Below are 20,936 nucleotides of genomic sequence, written 5' to 3'. Positions count from 1 at the left end.
TGTTCTTTAACTGACTTGCCTAGTTAAATAAAGGTACAATTAAATAATAAATAAATAAAGGTGAAAAGACCCCCAAAGCTCTCTATGATTGATCTGGTTGGTTTGGCCCCTGCCATGCCGAGCGGGGTGGGGAAATGGTTCAGCGGTCAGCTCGCAAGGTTGGGGTCAGCTCGCGGGGTTGGGGTCAGCTATGACGTACGGAGACGAGAGAGCGCGGGCCGCCGGCATCCAGTGTGGAGGGGAATGTGGCTCTAGCCAATAAGAAGGCATTGTTCTGGCGGTGGGGTCGAGGGTCAGGGTGGAAAAGAGGACCATTGTAACACACACAATCTCTCCGCCCCCATCTCTCTATCTCGCTCTCCCCCTCTTTCTCTCTTTCTCTCTCTCTCTCTCTCTCTCTGGGCCTGTGATACAAACACACGTACAGGGTCTGTGTTGTAGAGACACTAGGACCAGTGTGTCCTAGGTTTATAGCCCGTGCCATCCCCAGAGTACACACACACACACACACACACACACACACACACACACACACACACACACACACACACACACACACACACACACACACACACACACACACACACACACACAATCTGCCTAGAGACCATCTCTCCTCCCCTCTCATCCCTCTCTCCTTCTCTCCCCCTGTCTTCACATCATTCCCTCCCTCCCAGTCACCCAAATGAGGCCTTTTCAGGCCAGACTGTACAATGGCAGACATTCAGCTTGGCTGTTAGCGTGCTAGGCTAATGTTTATACACTCCATTGAGTGTGTCACTGGGCTCAGTGTTCTGGCACAATGTGTCTTAATGTGACATATGAAATGCATTATTAACCAACACAGGGCACTATTGTTCCCTATTACCAGGCTAGCTAACTGGCTACATACAGCATGTCATGCTAACAGCTAAACACAGTTAGCCATCATGCTAACATTTCTAACGGCTAAGGAGCTTTGATAACAGGCTATGTAATGAGACACAGTTAACCATCATGCTAACATTGCTAACGGCTAACGAGCTTTAAATACTTGATACGTAATGAGACACAGTTAACCATCATGCTAACATTGCTAATGGCTAAAGAGCTTTGATAACAGGATACGTAATGAGACACAGTTAACCATCATGCTAACATTGCTAACGGCAAAAGAGCTTTAATAACAGGATACGTAATGAGACACAGTTAACCATCATGCTAACATTGCTAACGGCTAAAGAGCTTTAATAACAGGATATGTAATGAGACACAGTTAACCATCATGCTAACATTGCTAACGGCTAAAGAGCTTCGATAACAGGATACGTAATGAGACACAGTTAACCATCATGCTAACATTGCTAACGGCTAAAGAGCTTTAATAACAGGATATGTAATGAGACACAGTTAACCATCATGCTAACGTTCATGCTAACGTTCATGGGCTTCTTCTTTGACCCAACATGTAGCTAGCTTAGTTGTCTTGGAGGAGCCTGATAGCTATATGTCTAACCTGTATTTGTGTTAGCTAGACAGAACCCCTTCCTGCCTTAAGGCTGATTGGCCCAAATGGCACCGTGATCCATATCAGTCACACTACATAGAGAATAGAGGGCCATTTGAGAGACACTGTGACAATGACAAATGAGTAAAGCCTGGACCAAAGCACAAACAGCTCTGTTTACGATGCTACATCAGTTGGCTTTAGTTCTTCACTAAGATTACCTATTTAGTGTGTGTGTGTGTGTGTGTGTGTGTGTGTGTGTCTGTGTGTTGTTGTGTGTTGGACAACAGATAGTCAGTCCTATGTCTAGATTTGAACTGTCTCCTCTCTCTCTGTGTGTGTGTGTGTGTGTGTGTGTGTGTGTGTGTGTGTGTGTGTGTGTGTGTGTGTGTGTGTGTGTGTGTGTGTGTGTGTGTGTGTGTGTGTGTGTGTGTGTGTGAGAGTTTTACATTTCCCCCCACTAATGGTTATGATTGGGGAAGGGAAAGCTGATCCTAGATCTGTTGCTAGGGGAAACTTGTGACACAGAGAGAAGGGTGGGGACTATCACCTCACTCAGGGGTCAACCAGGGTCATGGGAGACAGACAGAAGTAGAATGATCATGTGACTCTTCTGCTGGCATGTGACGTCACATTCTGTTATGGTTTAATTCTCTGTTTTATATCAATATAGTTTGATGATGATGTAAACAGCGTCCAGGGATACAGTAGTCGTGGAGACAGTAGTAACGGGGTGTTAGGTGTGTGTGTGTCTCTGTGTGTTGTTGTGTGTTGGACAACGGATAGTCCTATGTCTAGATTTTAACTGTCTCCTCTCTCTCTCTCTGTGTGTGTGTGTGTGTGTGTGTGCGTGCGTGTGTGTGTGTGTGTGTGTGTGTGTGTGTGTGTGTGTGTGTGTGTGTGTGTGTGTGTGTGTGTGTGTGTGTGTGTGTGTGTGTGTGTGTGTGTGTGTGTGTGTGTGTGTGTGTGTGCGTGTGTGTGTGTGTGTGTGTGTGCGCGCTGCAGGACTTTGAGTCGTGGGTAAATGACACGGCGGAGCATGGCTTCGTGGTCGTATCGTTTGGCGCCGGGGTCAAATACCTCTCAGAGGACATCACTCACAAACTGGCTGGAGCCCTGGGTAGGCTGCCCCAACGCGTGGTCTGGAGGTACTACCAATTTAATTCATTCACATTCCACTGCAACTGGGAAGGGGGAGGACACAACATGGCTGCTAATTCACATTCCCTTCTACTGCAACTGGGAAGGGGGAGGACACAACATGGCTGCTAAATCACATTCCCTTCCACTGCAACTGGGAAGGGGGAGGACACAACATGGCTGCTAAATCACATTGGTCGAGTTCCTCCCCGACTATATTGTAGACTCATGCTAAATCTTACAGCGCCTGGATAGGTATAAATAACGTGTCACACAACCATTGGTTGATGCAAATCAACACTTGGGCATCTAGTTGGGCAGGAACTCATCCATTCACTCCCACTGCAACTAGGAGGGAGAGGACACAAAATGGCTGCCAGGGGTGGCACCATCAGCCAGGTGGGTGAGGTAAAATGGCTGAATGATAAACGACCACTGCTCTTGTGGGCACTAAAATGGCCCCAGCACCTTACCTCCTATCTCCAGTGTTGACAAGTTGAATTATATACTGCAGTGCATGTGGTGGTTCATTTCTGTATTATCAAATGAGGAGAGACAAACGTATCACACAAGTCGTAGTTAAACAGAATCTTTATTAGTGAGAGACAGAAACAGACTGGTAAAAGCCAGAAACAGACTGGTTAAAGCCAGAAACAGACTGGTTAATAATAAACAGAATCTTTATTAGTGAGAGCTCTGCAGTAGCGATTGGCTGGTCGACGAATGTGTTGGACAACAGACGAACCAATCAGAATCAGAGGATTCCTTGAGAGCCACGACACAAAGGCTACAAAAAATATTTTATAGCAAAGATCCACCCCTCAGTCTACATGACAAACAACAGACGTGTGGAATGGGTCACAAGGTGGGACTTGATAAATGAGAAAGGAGTATCACGCAGACCGATAGCATTTGCTATGAAGACTGTTTTTATTGTTCAGTTTGGCCCCTGAGACGAGGCTCCGGTCTCGTCCCTGGTACTTCATAGCACAGAAACACCAACTCAGTCTATGGCATAAATCAATTGTCAACTCCAGATACTCCCATCTCCAGTAAAACCCCTTCTTGACCCCTCTAATGGACAAGTTCACTGAGGGGAGTGAGCCTCTAGGTCATACACTACCCCAGGATAGGTGCAACATCAGAGAGGACATACAGTGGTTCCAGACACTACCCCACACATCACAGTGAGGGGAGTGAGCCTCTAGGTCATACACTACCCCACACATCACAGTGAGGGGAGTGAGCCTCTAGGTCATACACTACCCCAGGATAGGTGTAACATCAGAGGTGACATACAGTGGTTCCAGACACTACCACACACATCTTGTCTCAAACCTTATCCCCAGGCCAAAGGAGGGAGTGACTGGCGCACAGACATTGTGGAGACAAGTAATTGGTTCCCCAATAATCACGCCATCCCTTCACATGGTTTAGGATAGGTAAAGACACATTCACATGGTTTAGAATAGGTACAGACACATTCACGTATGAAGACAATGTTCCCTCCTGTCTTCTTCTCTTTCTGATAGTCAATTTGCAACTCTGGTCTTATAATTGAAAACCCTGAAGTGGTTAAATTTACCATGGATTCCAAATGATATTCTAACCGATCCAACTCATGTGCGTTCTCCGATGCCCCATACCAGGGGATTAACCCACGGGCAATTTTGAGGATCGTCGCGAGTCACTGGGGACATCATTGGGATTGCGAGATGCCTCTCTTAATTAATCGTAACCTGCTTGGAGTGGAGGAGCTAGTTTTATGCATTACCACAAGGGAGATGTTTAGTTTACCGAAAATACAGCACCCTGTCCAATGTGTTGGTAGGTAGAGACAGGCTTGATAACCACAGATCCAATCAGTAAATGTTGCTGTGCCAAATCGATGAGGAGAACGATAGTCAGTTTTCCGCGTCAACAATTGTGTGCCCCACTCTCAGTCTAAACAGGGTTTCCTGAGCTACATGTTCCCTTCTTCCAGCTACTTCCTGTTGGGAAGACACTAGGATTAACACATGTTGACATTCCCACAGGGGTTGGATCAGAACAGGTTCTGATTGGGGTTCGTCGGGGTTGGATCAGGACAGGTTCTGAATGGGGTTTGTCAGGGTTGGATCGGAACAGGTTCTGATTGGGGTTCGTCGGGGTTGATTCAGGACAGGTTCTGGATGGGGTTCGTCGGGGTTGGATCAGGACAGGTTCTGAATGGGGTTTGTCGGTGTTGGATCGGAACAGGTTCTGAATGGGGTTCGTCGGGGTTGGATCAGGACAGGTTCTGAATGGGGTTCGTCGGGGTTGGATCAGGACAGGTTCTGAATGGGGTTCGTCGGGGTTGGATCAGAACAGGTTCTGAATGGGGTTAGTTAGGGTTGGATCAGAACAGGTTCTTGTACACAGGATCTACAGTATATCACAAAAGTGAGTACACCCCTCACATTTTTGTAAATATTTGAGTATATCTTTTCATGTGACAACACTGAAGAAATGACACTTTGCTACAATGTAAAGTAGTGAGTGTACATCTTGTATAACAGTGTAGATTTGTGTAGATTTGTGTAAACACACAGCCATTAATGTCCAAATTGGGCCCAAAGTGTCAATATTTTGTGTTGCCACCACCAGCACTGCCTTAACCCTCTTGGGCATGGAGTTCAGCAGAGCTTCACAGGTTGCCACTGGAGTCCTCTTCCACTCCTCCATGACGACATCACGGAGCTGGTGGATGTTAGAGACCTTGTACTCCTCCACCTTCCGTTTGAGGATGCCCCACAGATGCTCAATAGGGTTTAGGATTTGATTTGGTTCTAGAGGGTGCAACAGGTCGGCACCTCAGGAGTAAATGTCAGTTGGTTTTCGTAGCCGATGGTAACCCCCACCTTGGGATGGATCTCTCTCAGGAGATCCTTGACCTCTGCCATTTGATTTAACCAGGCAAGTCAGTTAAGAACAAATTATTATTTTCAATGACGGCCTTGGAACAGTGGGTTAACTGGCCTAGGGACAGTGGAACAGTGGGTTAACTGGCCCAAGAACAGTGGGTTAACTGGCCTAGGAACAGTGGGTTAACTGCCTTGTTCAGGGGAACAGTGGGTTAACTGGTCTAGGAACAGCGGGTTAACTGGTCTAGGAACAGTGGGTTAACTGGTCTAGGAACAGTGGGTTAACTGGTCTAGGAACAGTGGGTTAACTGGTCTAGGAACAGTGGGTTAACTGGTCTAGGAACAGTGGAACAGTGGGTTAACTGGTCTAGGAACAGTGGGTTAACTGCCTTGTTCAGGGGGCAGAACGACAGATTTTTACCTTGTCAGCTCGGGGACTCGATCTAGCAACCTTTTTGATTACAAGTCCAACGCTCTGACCACTAGGCTTCCCTGCTGCCCCATAGCCATAGCAGTGGAATGTCAACAGGGGAACGCCTCTACCCCATTGGAGAAGGCATCCACTATCACCAGACAATATTTGTAACCCTGACAAGGAGAGAGTTCAATAAAATCCATCATTATGTGTTCAAATGGTCCTTCAGGGGTCAGATGAGCCGGCATCAGAATCTCTCTTCCTTGTTGTTAGTCAAACACATTTTTGCACAAAATTGCAAACACAGAAAACCCAGGTGCAAACCAAAATGTATTTACAAAATCAACAACTCCCCCCTTTGACACATGACCCTCACCATGTGACAACTTAGCTATGTAGGGGAAACATGAACAGTGGTAAGACTGGTAGACTGGCCAGGAGCCCAGCCAGAGGCCCAGCCAGGAGCCCAGCCAGGAGCCCAGCCAGGGGCCCAGCCAGGGGCCCAGCCAGAGGCCCAGCCAGGGGCCCAGCCAGGGGCCCAGCCAGAGGCCCAGCCAGGAGACCAGCCAGAGGCCCAGCCAGGAGCCCAACCAGAGGCCCAGCCAGGAGCCCAGCCAGGAGCCCAGCCAGGAGCCCAGCCAGAGTTTCTGCACCTGGTCATATGAACATAGGTGTTTCCGCTTCCTTAACTCAACAGGACTCACACGGAGGATGAGGATGTTATGATCAGGAAGTGAAACCATCTGTAACACAGATGGGGTCTCCACGGAGACAGGCTCTGCCTTAGCTACCAAGTCAGCCATAGCGTTACCTTTGGAGACAGAATCGGAAGAGTTAGCATGAGTGATGCACTTACAAACAACAACTTCAGATGGGAGCAAAATAGCCTTTAGTAAGTTATTAACAAGGTTTAAATGAGAGATTGTCTGACCAGAGGAGGTCAGGAAGCCGCGCTGTTTCCACAGAGTACCCAAAATCATGTACCCCACCAAAGGCATATCTGCTATCTGTATAGATGGTAGCAGACTGGCCTTTAGCTAATATGCCATCTCTAGTGAGTGCAAAGAGTTCTGCTGCTTGGGCAGAAAGGTGGGAGGGTAATTTAGCACTTTCCAGTGTGGTTGAGGCAGTAGTAACCGTGGTTACATACGTGGTTCTCCCTTCTCAGAACGCTGAGCAGAGCCATCTAATATTTGCCCATTAGTGTTTTTATGATTATTTAAACTCTTTAAAGTTGGTTGTTGATCATTGCGCAGACAGACATTTTCATGTCTTGCCATAGATTTTCAAGACACAAAAAAGTCAAAACTGTAACTAGGCCACTCGGGAAACGTTCTGTGTCGTCTTGGTAATAAGCAACTCCAGTGTTTATTTGGCCTTGTGTTTTATTGTCCCAGTGAAAGGTTAATTTGTCTACCAGTTTACCCCTACCCCAGGGTGGTGGACTGAGGTTAATATGTCTGTTTTCTGGGGGACAGCAGACTGAACCATGTTTTCTGGGGGTGGACAGGTTAGTATTGTGGAGTAACTACAATGTTGTTGATCCATCCTCAGTTTTCTCCTATAACAGCCATTAAACTCTGTAACTGTTTTAAAGTCACCATAGGTCTCATGGTTAAATCTCTGAGCGGTTTCCTTCCTCTCCGGCAACTGAGTTAGGAAGGACGCCTGTATCTTCGTAGTGACTGGGTGTATTGATACAGCAGCTAAAGTGTAATTAATAACTCAAATGGATATTCAATGTCTGTTTGTTTTTTTACCCATCTACCGATAGGATGCAAGGCAGTGGAAAACCTCCCTGGTATTTGTGGTTGAATCTGTGTTTGAAATTCACTGCTTGACTGAGGGACCCTACTTGCATGTGTGGGGTACAGAGATGAGGTAGTTATTCAAAATGAATGATAAACACTGTTATTGCACACAGAGTGAGTCCATGCAATTTATTATGTGACTTTTAAGCACATTTTTTCTCCTGAACTTATTTAGGCTTGAAGACATTTCAGCCTTTCATTTTTTATCAATTTGTCAAAAATTCTAAAAAACATAATTCCACTTTTTTTTCTCCATTACGGGGTATTGTGAGAGAGAGAGTATATCAGTGGCATAACATGTACATTTAATCCATATCAAATTCAGGCTGTAATTTAAAAGGCTGTGAATACTTCCCGAACGCAGTATTAGGGTGCCATTGAGGACACAGGCCTAGTCATTCAGTGGGATATAGTTTAGTTTCCAGATAGCCAGAAACAGACTGGTTAAAGCCAGAAACAGACTGGTTAAAGCCAGAAACAGACTGGTTAAAGCCAGAAACAGACTGGTTAAAGCCAGAAACAGACTGGTTAATGGTTAAAGCCAGAAACAGACTGGTTAATGGTTAAAGCCAGAAACAGACTGGTTAATGGTTAAAGCCTGAAACAGACTGGTTAAAGCCAGAAACAGCCTGGTTAAAGCCAGAAACAGACTTGTTAAAGCCAGAAACAGACTGGTTAATGGTTAAAGCCTGAAACAGACTGGTTAAAGCCAGAAACAGACTGGTTAAAGCCAGAAACAGACTGGTTAAAGCCAGAAACAGACTGGTTAATGGTTAAAGCCTGAAACAGACTGGTTAAAGCCAGAAACAGCCTGGTTAAAGCCAGAAACAGACTGGTTAAAGCCAGAAACAGACTGGTTAAAGCCTGAAACAGACTGGTTAATGGTTAAAGCCTGAAACAGACTGGTTAATGGTAAAAGCCTGAAACAGACTGGTTAAAGCCTGAAACAGACTGGTTAAAGCCTGAAACAGACTGGTTAAAGCCTGAAACAGACTGGTTAATGGTTAAAGCCTGAAAAAGATTGGTTAATGGTTAAAGCCTGAAACAGACTGGTTAAAGCCTGAAACAGACTGGTTAGAGCCTGAAACAGACTGGTTAAAGCCTGAAACAGACTGGTTAATGGTTAAAGCCTGAAAAAGATTGGTTAATGGTTAAAGCCTGAAACAGACTGGTTAAAGCCTGAAACAGACTGGTTAGAGCCTGAAACAGACTGGTTAATGGTTAAAGCCTGAAACAGACTGGTTAGAGCCTGAAACAGACTGGTTAATGGTTAAAGCCTGAAACAGACTGGTTAAAGCCTGAAACAGACTGGTTAATGGTTAAAGCCTGAAACAGACTTGTTAAAGCCTGAAACAGACTGGTTAAAGCCTGAAACAGACTGGTTAATGGTTAAAGCCTGAAACAGACTGGTTAAAGCCTGAAACAGACTGGTTAAAGCCTGAAACAGACTGGTTAATGGTTAAAGCCTGAAACAGACTGGTTAATGGTTAAAGCCTGAAACAGACTGGTTAAAGCCAGAAACAGCCTGGTTAAAGCCTGAAACAGACTGGTTAATGGTTAAAGCCTGAAACAGACTGGTTAAAGCCAGAAACAGCCTGGTTAAAGCCTGAAACAGACTGGTTAAAGCCTGAAACAGACTGGTTAAAGGTTAAAGCCTGAAACAGACTGGTTAATGGTAAAAGCCTGAAACAGACTGGTTAAAGCATGAAACAGACTGGTTAAAGCCTGAAACAGACTGGTTAAAGCCAGAAACAGACTGGTTAATGGTTAAAGCCTAAAACAGACTGGTTAATGGTTAAACCCTGAAACAGACTGGTTAAAGCATGAAACATACTGGTTAAAGCCTGAAACAGACTGGTTAATGGTTAAAGCCAGAAACAGACTGGTAAAAGAAGAACTCCTACTGATCCTGGACCAGAACTGGACCAGAACTCCTACTGACACTGATCCTGGACCAGAACCCCTATTGATACACTGATCCTGGACTATTACTGGACCAGAACTCCTACTGACACACTGATCCTGGACCAGAACTGGACCAGAACTCCTACTGACACACTGATCCTGATGCCGAACTCCTGCTGACACTGATCCTGGACCAGAACTGGACCAGAACTCCTACTGACACTGATCCTGGACCAGAACTGGACCAGAACTCCTACTGACACACTGATCCTGACGCAGAACTCCTACTGACACTGATCCTGGACCAGAACTCCTACTGACACAGATCCTGGCCCAGAACTCCTACTGACACTGATCCTGGACCAGAACTCCTACTGACTCTGATCCTGGACTAGAACTCCTACTGACACACTGATCCTGACCAGAACTTCTACTAACACACTGAACCAGAACTCCTACTGACACACTGATCCTGGACCAGAACTCCTGTTGACACAGTGATCATTGACCAGTACTCTTACTGATACTGTGTGTGTGTGAAAATGCCTGTGATTCCAAGGGTCATTATGGTGACCCATTCTATCTTATCTAGTTTAATCATTTACCAAGATTTCCACCGGTCCCCATTCACAGACATGTAGCTGAGAGAGACGGAGGGAGGGAGGGAGGGATGGATGGAGGGAGGGAGGGAGGGAGGGAGGGGGGGAGAGAGAGAGAGAGAGAGAGAGAGAGAGAGAGAGAGAGAGAGAGAGAGAGAGAGATGCATGGCGTTTTGTGGGCGAACGGCCTAAATTTGAGGCCCATTGTCGTGCCATTCATCCGCCGCCATCACCTCATGTTTCAGCATGATAATACATGGCCCCATATCGCAAGGATCTGTACGTGTTACGACAACGTGTTCCAGTTCCCGACAATATCAACTTCACACAGCCATTAAAGAGGAGTGGGACAACATTCCACAGGCCACAATCAACAGCCTGATCAACTCTAATCAACAGCCTGATCAACATCTGCTAACCATGTGTATGTGACAAATACATTTTGATTTGATTTATTGTTACATTTTCCGTTGGTCGTGTGAGTACCTGTGCTGTGTTGGTCTGGCTTTCCTGCCACTTGTACTGTGCAGATGATTACGGGTTTCATCCCGTGTGGTTTGTACGCCCCGTGTCTTTATTCGAGGTACTCTTCGCTCTTTTGTTTGGGTTTCAACCCTGTGTTTTGAATACGTGTTTGTTTGGTCTTCGTCCCCGTGCCTTCACACGGCACGCTGTAATTTGGGTCAATAAAATCCCCTATTACGCATTCCTGCGCCTGTCTCCCGATCCCTTATAGCAACGTGACAACGGCAGGCAGGCAGGGTCAGGGCAGGCAGGGGTCAGTAATCCAGGGCAGTGCCAAGAGGTACAGAATAGTCGGCAGGCTCAGGGTCAGGGCAGGCAGGGGTCAGTAATCCAGGGCAGTGCCAAGAGGTACAGAATAGTCGGCAGGCTCAGGGTCAGGGCAGGCAGAATGGTCGAAAACCAGGAGAACTAGAAAACAGGAACTAACAAACAAAAAACAGTAAAGGAAAAAACGCTGGTAGACGAGACAAGACAAACTGGCAACAGACAAACAGAGATGCACCGGGGATAAAACAAACAGAGAACACAGGTATAAATGCACCGGGGATAAAACAAACAGAGAACACAGGTATAAATGCACCGGGGATAATGGGGAAGATGGGTGACACCTGGATGGAGACAAGCACAAAGACAGGTGAAACAGATCAGGGTGTGACACCTGGATGGAGACAAGCACAAAGACAGGTGAAACAGATCAGGGTGTGACACCTGGATGGAGACAAGCACAAAGACAGGTGAAACAGATCAGGGTGTGACACCTGGATGGAGACAAGCACAAAGACAGGTGAAACAGATCAGGGTGTGACACCTGGATGGAGACAAGCACAAAGACAGGTGAAACAGATCAGGGTGTGACACCTGGATGGGGATGGAGACAAGCACAAAGACAGGTGAAACAGGTCAGGGTGTGACACCTGAATGGAGACAAGCACAAAGACAGGTGAAACAGATCAGGGTGTGACACCTGGATGGGGATGGAGACAAGCACAAAGACAGGTGAAACAGATCAGGGTGTGACACAAACAAAGGATCCAATTCAGGGAAGCCTGTTTGAAATGCTGGTGAGTGGCTGGTGAGTGGCTGGTGAGTGGCTGGTAAGTTGCTGGTGAGTGGCTGGTGAGTGGCTGGTGAGTGGCTGGTGAGTGGCTGGTGAGTGGCTGGTGAGTGGCTGGTAAGTTGCTGGTGAGTGGCTGGTGAGTGGCTGGTGAGTGGCTGGTGAGTGGCTGGTAAGTTGCTGGTGAGTGGCTGGTGAGTGGCTGGTGAGTGGCTGGTAAGTTGCTGGTGAGTGGCTGGTGAGTGGCTGGTGAGTGGCTGGTGAGTGGCTCCAATCTAATATTCAACAGTTAATTTCCGGGTTGCAGGTAATAATTCAAGAAACGTTCTGAGCAAATAATTTAAGAAAAAACAAAAAAAATTACAAAATACGGCAACGTTGGCTAGAAGCTAGAAACCGTCTTCAAGGTAAACAAGATGACAACAGACAGACATGAGGCTCTTCTGCTCCTACACAACTTGGCAGTATTTTGTTATTTCTTACATTATCAGCCCAAAATGTTGTTTGTTTGTGATATTACGTACAACCAGGAATACAACTTTCCCGAATTGGATCCTTTGTTCGTACCCCCCTCCCCGGGCAATTTAACGTATTCCAGTGTCTGCTCCAAGACACTACCGTCGGAGAAGAGGTATTCAGAGTTGACTTCTAGTCCGACTCAGGAGGCGGGCACACCGTTCACCGCTTCTGAGTATATTACTCGCTAATGTTCAGTCTCTGGACAATAAAGTAGACGTGCTCAGGGCGAGGATCTCCTTCCAGAGAAAGATCAAGGACTGTAATATCCTCTGTTTCAGGGAATCATGGCTCTCTCCGGATATACTGTCCCTATCCATACAGCCAGCTGGGTTCTCAGTTCATCGGGCAGACAGGAATAAAGAACTCTCTGGGAAGAAGAAAGGTGGGGGTGTATGTTTCATGATTAACTACTCATGATGTGATTGTGATAACGTACAGAAACTCAAGTCCTTTTGTTCACCTGACCTAGAATCCCTCACAATCAAATGCCGACCGTATTACCTCCCAAGATAATTCTCTTCAGTTATTGTCACAGCCGTGTATATTCCCCTTCAAGCCGATACCACAACGGCCCTCAAGGAACTACAATGGACTTTATGCGAACTGGAAACAACATATCCTGAGGCTGCTTTTATTGCAGCTGGGGATTTTAACAAAGCAAATATGAGGAAAATGTGACTAAAGTTCTATCAACACATTGACTGTAGAACCCTAACCCTAACCCTAACCCTAACCCTAACCCCAATAACATCTGTAGGACTGTAGACACCCCAATAACATCTGTAGGACTGTAGGACTGTAATAACATCTGTAGGACACGTGTATGTGACCAAATAAAATGACTTTTGATTTGAAGACGGCTGTGTTATATTTCTGAGCCAATGTTCAGCTTCCACCATATTGCTTTCACCTGTCCTTCTTCTTCTTTTTCTTCTTTACATTTCTATTGGTGGATCGCAACCAACTGAAAGGTGGATACACCGCCACCTACTGTACTGGAGTGTGAGGCTGGTCACAGCCCCCTGTTCATCTATATTCTCAATCTATCACCTACTGTACTGGAGTGTGAGGCTGGTCACAGCCCCCTGTTCATCTATATTCTTTATCTATCACCTACTTTACTGGAGTGTGAGGCTGGTCACAGCCCCTGTTCATCTATATTCTCTACCTCCTACTGTACTGGAGTGTGAGGCTGGTCACAGCCCCTTGTTCATCTATATTCTCTACCACCTACTGTACTGGAGTGTGAGGCTGGTCACGACCCCCTGTTTATCTGTATTCTCTATCACCTACTGTACTGGAGTGTGAGGCTGGTCACGACCCCCTGTTTATCTGTATTCTCTATCACCTACTGTACTGGAGTGTGAGGCTGGTCACAGCCCCTGTTCATCTATATTCTCTACCACCTACTGTACTGGAGTGTGAGGCTTGTCACGACCCCCTGTTAATCTATATTATCTATCTATCTCCTACTGTACTGGAGTGTGAGGCTGGTCACAGCCCCCTGTTCATCTATATTCTCTATCACCTACTGTACTGGAGTGTGAGGCTGGTCACAGCCCCTGTTCATCTATATTCTCTACCACCTACTGTACTGGAGTGTGAGGCTGGTCATCTATATTCTCTATCACTTACTGTACTGGAGTGTGAGGCTGGTCACGACCCCCTGTTCATCTGTATTCTCTATCATCTACACCTAATATGTCTGGTCAGAACCCTATTCCCTATATAGACTACAATATGTCTGGTCAGAACCCTATTCCCTATATAGACTACAATATGTCTAGTCAAAACCCTATTCCCTATATAGACTACAATACCTCACCTGAGGTAGAGTACCTTATGATAAGCTGTAGACCAACACTATCTACCAAGAGAGTTGTCATCTATATTATTCATAGCCGTCTATTTACCACCACAGACCAATGCTGGCACTAAGACTAGCACTCAACCAACTCTATAGGGCCATAAGCAAAGAAGAAAATGCTCACCCAGAAGTGGCGCTCCTAGTGGCCGGGGACTTTAATGCAGGCAAACAAAAACCACTAGACCACCTTTACTCCACATACAGAGACGTGTACAAAGCTCTCCCTCGCCCTCCTTCTGGCAAATCTGAGCATCATTTTATCCTGCTGATTCCTGATTACAAGCGAAAACTAAAGCAGGAAGTACCAGTGACTTGCTCAAAACGGAAGTGGTCAGATGACGAGGAGGCTACAATACAGGACTGTTTTGCTCGCACAGCCTGGAATAGGTTCCGGGATCCTTCCGATGGCATTGAGGAGTACACCACCTCAGTCATCGGCTTCATCAATAAATACATTGACGACGTCGTCCGCACAGCGACTGTACGTACATACCCCAACCAGAAGCCATGGATTACAGGAAACATCCGCACTGAGCTAAAGGCTAGAGCTGCCGCTCTCAAGGAACGGGACACTAATCCGGACGCTTATAAGAAATCCCGCTATGCCCTCAGACGAACCATAAAACAAGCAAAGCTTCAATACAGGACTAAGATTTAATCCTACTACACTGGCTCTGACGCCCGTCAGATATGGCAGGGCTTAAAAACTATTACAGACTACAAAGGGAAACCCAGACGCGAGCTGCCCAGTGATGCGAACCTACCAGATGAGTTAAATGCCTTTTATGCTCACTTCGAGGCAAGCAACACTGAAGCATGCACGAGAGCGCTAGCTGTTCTGGAAGACTGTGTGACAATGGTCTCAGAAGCCGATGTGAGCAATTAAACAGGTCAACATTCACAAAGCCGCGGGGCCAGACGGAATACCAGGACATGTACTCAAAGCATGCACTGACCAACTGTCAAGTGTCTTTTCACTGACATTTCCAACATCTCCCTGGCCGAGTCTGTAATACCTACATGTTTCCACCATAGTCCCTGTGCTCAAGAAAGCTAAAGTAACCTGCCTAAATGATTACCGCCCAAAGCACTCACGTCGGTAGCCATGCAGTGCTTTGAAAGGCTGGTCATGGCTCACATCCACACCATCATCCCGGATATCCTAGACCCACTCCAATTCGCATACCGCTCCAACAGATCCACAGATGACGCAATCTCTATTGCACTCCACACTGCCCTTTCCCACCTGGACAAAAGTACCACCTATGTGAGAATGCTGTTCATTGACTACAGCTCAGCGTTCAACACCATAGTGCCCACGAAGCTCATCACTAAGCTAAGGACCCTGGATCTAAACACCTCCCTCTGCAACTGGGTCCTAGACTTCCTGACGGGCTGGCCCCAGGTGGTGAAGGTAGGCAACAACATGTCTGCCACGTCTGCCACGCTGATCCTCAACACTGGGTTCCCTCAAGCGTGTGTACTTAGTCCCCTTCTGTATTCCCTGTTCACTCATGACTGCGTGGCCAAACACGACTCCAACACCATCATTACATTTGCTGACGACACAACAGTGGTAGGTCTGATCACCGACAACGATGAGACAGCCTATAGGGAGGAGGTCAGAGACCTGGCAGTGTGGTGCCAGGACAACAACCTCTCCCTCAATGTGAGCAAGACAAAGGAGCTGATCGTGGACTACAGGAAAAGGCGGGCCAAACAGGCCCCTATTAACATTGACGGGGCTGTAATGGAGCAGGTTGAGAGTTTCAAGTTCCTTGGCGTCCACATCACCAACAAACTATCATGGTCCAAACACACCAAGACAGTCATGAAGAGGGCACGACAAAACCTTTTCCCTCTCAGATCCTCAAAAAGTTCTACAGCTGCACCATCGAAAGCATCCTGACTGGTTGCATCACCGCCTGGTATGACAACTGCTCTGCATCTGACCATAAGGCGCTACAGAGGGCAGTGCGTACAGCCCAGTACATCACTGGGACCAAGCTTCCTGCCATCCAGGACCTATATAATAGGCGGTATCAGAGGAAAGCCCATAAAATTGTCAGAGACTCCAGTCGCCCAAGTTATAGACTGTTTTCTCTGCTACCGCACTGCAAGCGGTACCAGAATGCCAAGTCTAGGACCAAAAGGCTCCTTAACAGCTTCTTACCACCAAGCCATAAGTCTCCTGAACAATTAATCAAATGGCCACCCCTCCCTCTATTTGTTTTTTACACTGCTAGTACACTGCTTGTGACTTCACCCCTACCTACATGTACAAATGACCTCTAACCTGCACACTGACTCAGTACCGGTACCTCCTGTATATAACCTCGTAACTTTAGTTTATTTGTGAAAATATTTTCTTAACTCTTCTTGAACTGCATTGTTGGTTAAGGGCTTGTAAAGTCAGCATTTCACTGTGAGGTCTACACCTGTTGGTTAAGGGCTTGTAAAGTAAGCATTTCACGGTCAGGTCTACACCTGTTGGTTAAGGGCTTGTAAAGTAAGCATTTCACGGTCAGGTCTACACCTGTTGGTTAAGGGCTTGTAAAGTAAGCATTTCACGGTCAGGTCTACACCTGTTGGTTAAGGGCTTGTAAAGTCAGCATTTCACTGTGAGGTCTACACCTGTTGGTTAAGGGCTTGTAAAGTAAGCATTTCACGGTCAGGTCTACACCTGTTGGTTAAGGGCTTGTAAAGTCAGCATTTCACGGTCAGGTCTACACCTGTTGGTTAAGGGCTTGTAAAGTCAGCATTTCACGGTCAGGTCTATACTTGGGTTGTATTCGCCGCATGTCACAAATAAAGTTTGATTTGAATTGATTAATACACCCCCTGGTGTGTTGTGATGTCATCAGGAGAGTTTATATTGGAACCCTCAATGGTTTTAAAAACCTGCTGTGTGGTTACTGCCTCCTATATTTGTGTGTGTGTGTGTGTGTGTCATCATGTCGTTTTTTAATGAGTGAAGGTGAGAATGATGCAGCAGGGGATTCGTTAAAGAGAGAGAGAGAGAGAGAGAGAGAGAGACAGAGAGAGAGAGACAGAGAGAAAGAGACATATGAAGTGAAACATTGATTGGTTGCCTGGTGAATTGTGGGTTTGTTGTGGGCTGAGGGGGGAAGAGGGAGAGAGAGGTAGAGGAGTGGGAGGAGGAGGAAGAGGGAGAGAGAGGGAGATAATGAATGCATACAAATGTCCCAGTGTGTCTGCAGTGACAGAGGAGTTTCTCACAGTATCTCTCAGCTCTCAGGTCAGAAACACTGAAGCCATTTAGTCATGTAGCAGAGACTCTTAAGTACTTTCCCCCTAGCTACAGATCTAGGATCAGAGACTATTACCCCCTAGCTACAGATCTAGGATCAGATACTATTACCCCCTAGCTACAGATCTAGGATCAGAGACTATTACCCCCTAGCTACAGATCTAGGATCAGAGACTATTACCCCCTAGCTACAGATCTAGGATCAGAGACTATTACCCCCTAGTTACAGATCTAGGATCAGAGACTATTACCCCCTAGTTACAGATCTAGGATCAGAGACTATTACCCCCTAGCTACAGATCTAGGATCAGAGACTATTACCCCCTATCTACAGATCGAGGATAAGAGACTATTACCCCCTAGCTACAGATCTAGGATCAGATACTATTACCCAATCCTGACCTTAATCAGGAGGGAATTTTATTGGTCACGTATACATGGTTAGCAGATGTTATTGGTCACATGGTTAGCAGATGTTAATGGTCACATAGTTAGCAGATGTTAATGGTCACATGGTTAGCAGATGTTATTGGTCACATGGTTAGCAGATGTTATTGGTCACATGGTTAGCAGATGTTATTGGTCACATGGTTAGCAGATGTTATTGGTCACATGGTTAGCAGATGTTATTGGTCACGTGGTTAGCAGATGTAATTGGTCACATGGTTAGCAGATGTTATTGGTCACATGGTTAGCAGATGTTATTGGTCACATGGTTAGCAGATGTTATTGGTCACATGGTTAGCAGATGTTATTGGTCACGTGGTTAGCAGATGTTATTGGTCACATGGTTAGCAGATGTTATTGGTCACATGGTTAGCAGATGTTATTGGTCACATGGTTAGCAGATGTTATTGGTCACGTGGTTAGCAGATGTTATTGGTCACATGGTTAGCAGATGTTATTGGTCACATGGTTAGCAGATGTTATTGGTCACGTGGTTAGCAGATGTTATTGGTCACATGGTTAGCAGATGTTATTGGTCACATGGTTAGCAGATGTTATTGGTCAAATGGTTAGCAGATGTTATTGGTCACGCGGTTAGCAGATGTTATTGGTCACATGGTTAGCAGATGTTATTGGTCACATGGTAAGCAGATGTTATTGGTCACATGGTTAGCAGGTGTTAATGCTGAGTGTAGAGAAATGCTTGTGCTTCTAGTTCCTCACCGTGCAGTAATATCTAACAAGTAATCTAACAATTCCCCAACAACTACCTAATACACACACATCTAAAGAGGTGAATGAGAATATGTACATATAAATAAATATATAGATGAGTGATGGCCGAGCGGCATCGGCAAGATGCAGTAGATGGTATAAAAAACAGTATATACATATGAGATGAGTAATGGTACAGAGCGGCATAGGCAAGATGCAGTAGATGGTATAAATACAGTATATACATATGAGATGAGTAATGCAAGATATGTAAACATTATTAAAGTGACAAGTGATCCATGTATTAAAGTGGCCAATGATTTTGAGTCTGTATGTTGGCAGCAGCCTCTCTATGTTAGTGATGGCTGTTTAACAGTCTGATGGCCTTCAGATAGAAGCTGTTTTTCAGTCTCTCGGTCCCTGCTTTGATGCACCTGTACTGACCTCACCTTCTGGATGATAGCGGGGTGAACAGGCAGTGGCTCGGGTGGTTGATGTCCTTGGCGATCTTTTTGGCCTTCCTGTGACATCGGGTGGTGAGGTGTCCTGGGAGGGCAGGTAGTTTAGCCCCCGGTGATGCATTGTGCAGACATCACTTCCCTCTGGAGAGCCCTGTGGTTGTGGGCGGTGATACAGCCCTACAGGATGCTCTCGATTGTGCATCTGTATAAGTGTGTGAGGGTTTTAGGTGACAAGCCAAATTTCTTCAGCCTTCTGAGGTTGTTGCGCCTTCTTCACCACCCTGTCTGTGTGGGTGGACCATTTCAGTTTGTCTGGAGTCCACGATCATCTCCTTTGTTTTGTTGTCGGTGAGTGAGAGGTTGTTTTCCTCCTCCCTGTAGGCCGTCTCGTCGTTGTTGGTGATCCGGCCTACCACTGTAGCGTTGTCTGCAAACTTGATGATTGAGTTAGAGGCGTGCATGGTCACGCAGTCAGGAGGGGGCTGAGAATGCACCCTTGTGGGGCCTAAGTGTTGAGGATCAGAGGGGTGGAGATGTTGTTACCTACCCTCACCACCTTGGGGGCGGCCCGTCAGGAAGTCCAGGACCCAGTTGCACAGTGCGGGGTTGAGACCCAGGGCCTCCAGCTTAATGATGAGCTTTTAGGGTACTATGGTGTTGAACGCTGAGCTATAGTCAATGAACAACATTCTTACATAGGTATTCCTCTTGTCCAGATGGGATAGGGCAGTGTGCAGTGTGATGGCGATTGCGTCGTCTGTGGACCTATTGGGGCGGTAAGCAAATTGAAGTGGGTCAAGGGTGTCAGGTAGGGTGGAGGTAATATGATCCTTGACTAGTCTCCCAAAGCACTTCATGATGACAGAAGTGAGTGCTACGGGGCGGTAGTCATTTAGTTCAGATACCGCTGGGTTCTAGAACACCGCTGGGTGCTAGAGTCTGTTCTTTCCAACTGCCATTCAATTCTAGAATGTGGAAAGTGTTCTTGATTGTACTTCTCTGTATTGCACTCCAATTCAAATCTGGACCTGGAAGTTCCACTGCTGTATGTTCATTGTTCCCCTCTAATCAGGGCCTGATTTAGACCTGGGACACCAGTCATTCTTCCCTCTAATCAGGGCCTGGTTTAGACCTGGGACACCAGTCATTCTTCCCTCTAATCAGGGCCTGGTTTAGACCTGGGACACCAGTCATTCTTCCCTCTAATCAGGGCCTGATTTAGACCTGGGACACCAGGTGGGTGATTCCCCTCTATTCAGGGCTTGATTTAGACCTGGGACACCAGGTGGGTGATTCCCCTCTAATCAGGGGCTGATTTAGACCTGGGACACCAGTCATTGTTCCCCTCTAATCAGGGCCTGATTTAGACCTGGGACACCAGGTGTGTTAGCAGGTAGAACAGTGAAACCAGCAGTAGGGTAAGAGATCAAACCGCATGGCATCACTCTAACCATCTACCTCTCTGTCTGTCTAACCTGTTTTTCTGTCTTTCCCTGTCTGACTGTAGGTTCTCGGGGGTTCCGCCCAGTAACCTAGGCAACAATACCAAGTTGGTGGATTGGATGCCTCAAAACGACCTGTTGGGTAAGAACCACTTCTCTACTTCATGTACTCTGTCTTCCTTCCCTCCCTCCTCACTCTCTGTCTGTTAGGGTGAGGAGGGGAGGGGAGAGGAGGGGTGAGGAGAGGAGAGGAGAGGAGGGGTGAGGAAGGGTGAGGAGGGGTGAGGAGAGGAGGGGTGAGGAGGGGAGAGGAGGGGTGAGGAGAGGAGGGGAGGGGTGAGGAGAGGAGAGGAGAGGAGAATGACCCTGAGCTGAGAAATACATAACTCATTATACCA

The 20,936-nt window shown here is 46.5% G+C and overlaps 1 protein-coding gene across 3 annotated transcripts in view; it reads left to right on the top strand.

Moving 5' to 3' along the window:
- The window catches only part of LOC110512130 (2-hydroxyacylsphingosine 1-beta-galactosyltransferase), a 200,695-nt gene that overhangs the window by 138,565 nt on the left and 41,194 nt on the right, over nt 1-20,936 (top strand). For all 3 annotated transcript variants that reach the window (XM_036971969.1, XM_036971970.1, XM_036971968.1), the window contains exons 4-5: nt 2,492-2,634; nt 20,604-20,680. In XM_036971969.1, the coding sequence (XP_036827864.1) occupies nt 2,492-2,634; nt 20,604-20,680 (220 nt within the window). The remainder of the gene's footprint in view (nt 1-2,491; nt 2,635-20,603; nt 20,681-20,936) is intronic.

This window comes from Oncorhynchus mykiss, unplaced genomic scaffold (assembly GCF_013265735.2).
Source record: "Oncorhynchus mykiss isolate Arlee unplaced genomic scaffold, USDA_OmykA_1.1 un_scaffold_87, whole genome shotgun sequence".
Taxonomy (NCBI): domain Eukaryota; kingdom Metazoa; phylum Chordata; class Actinopteri; order Salmoniformes; family Salmonidae; genus Oncorhynchus; species Oncorhynchus mykiss.
This window is presented reverse-complemented; position numbering and strand designations above follow the sequence as displayed.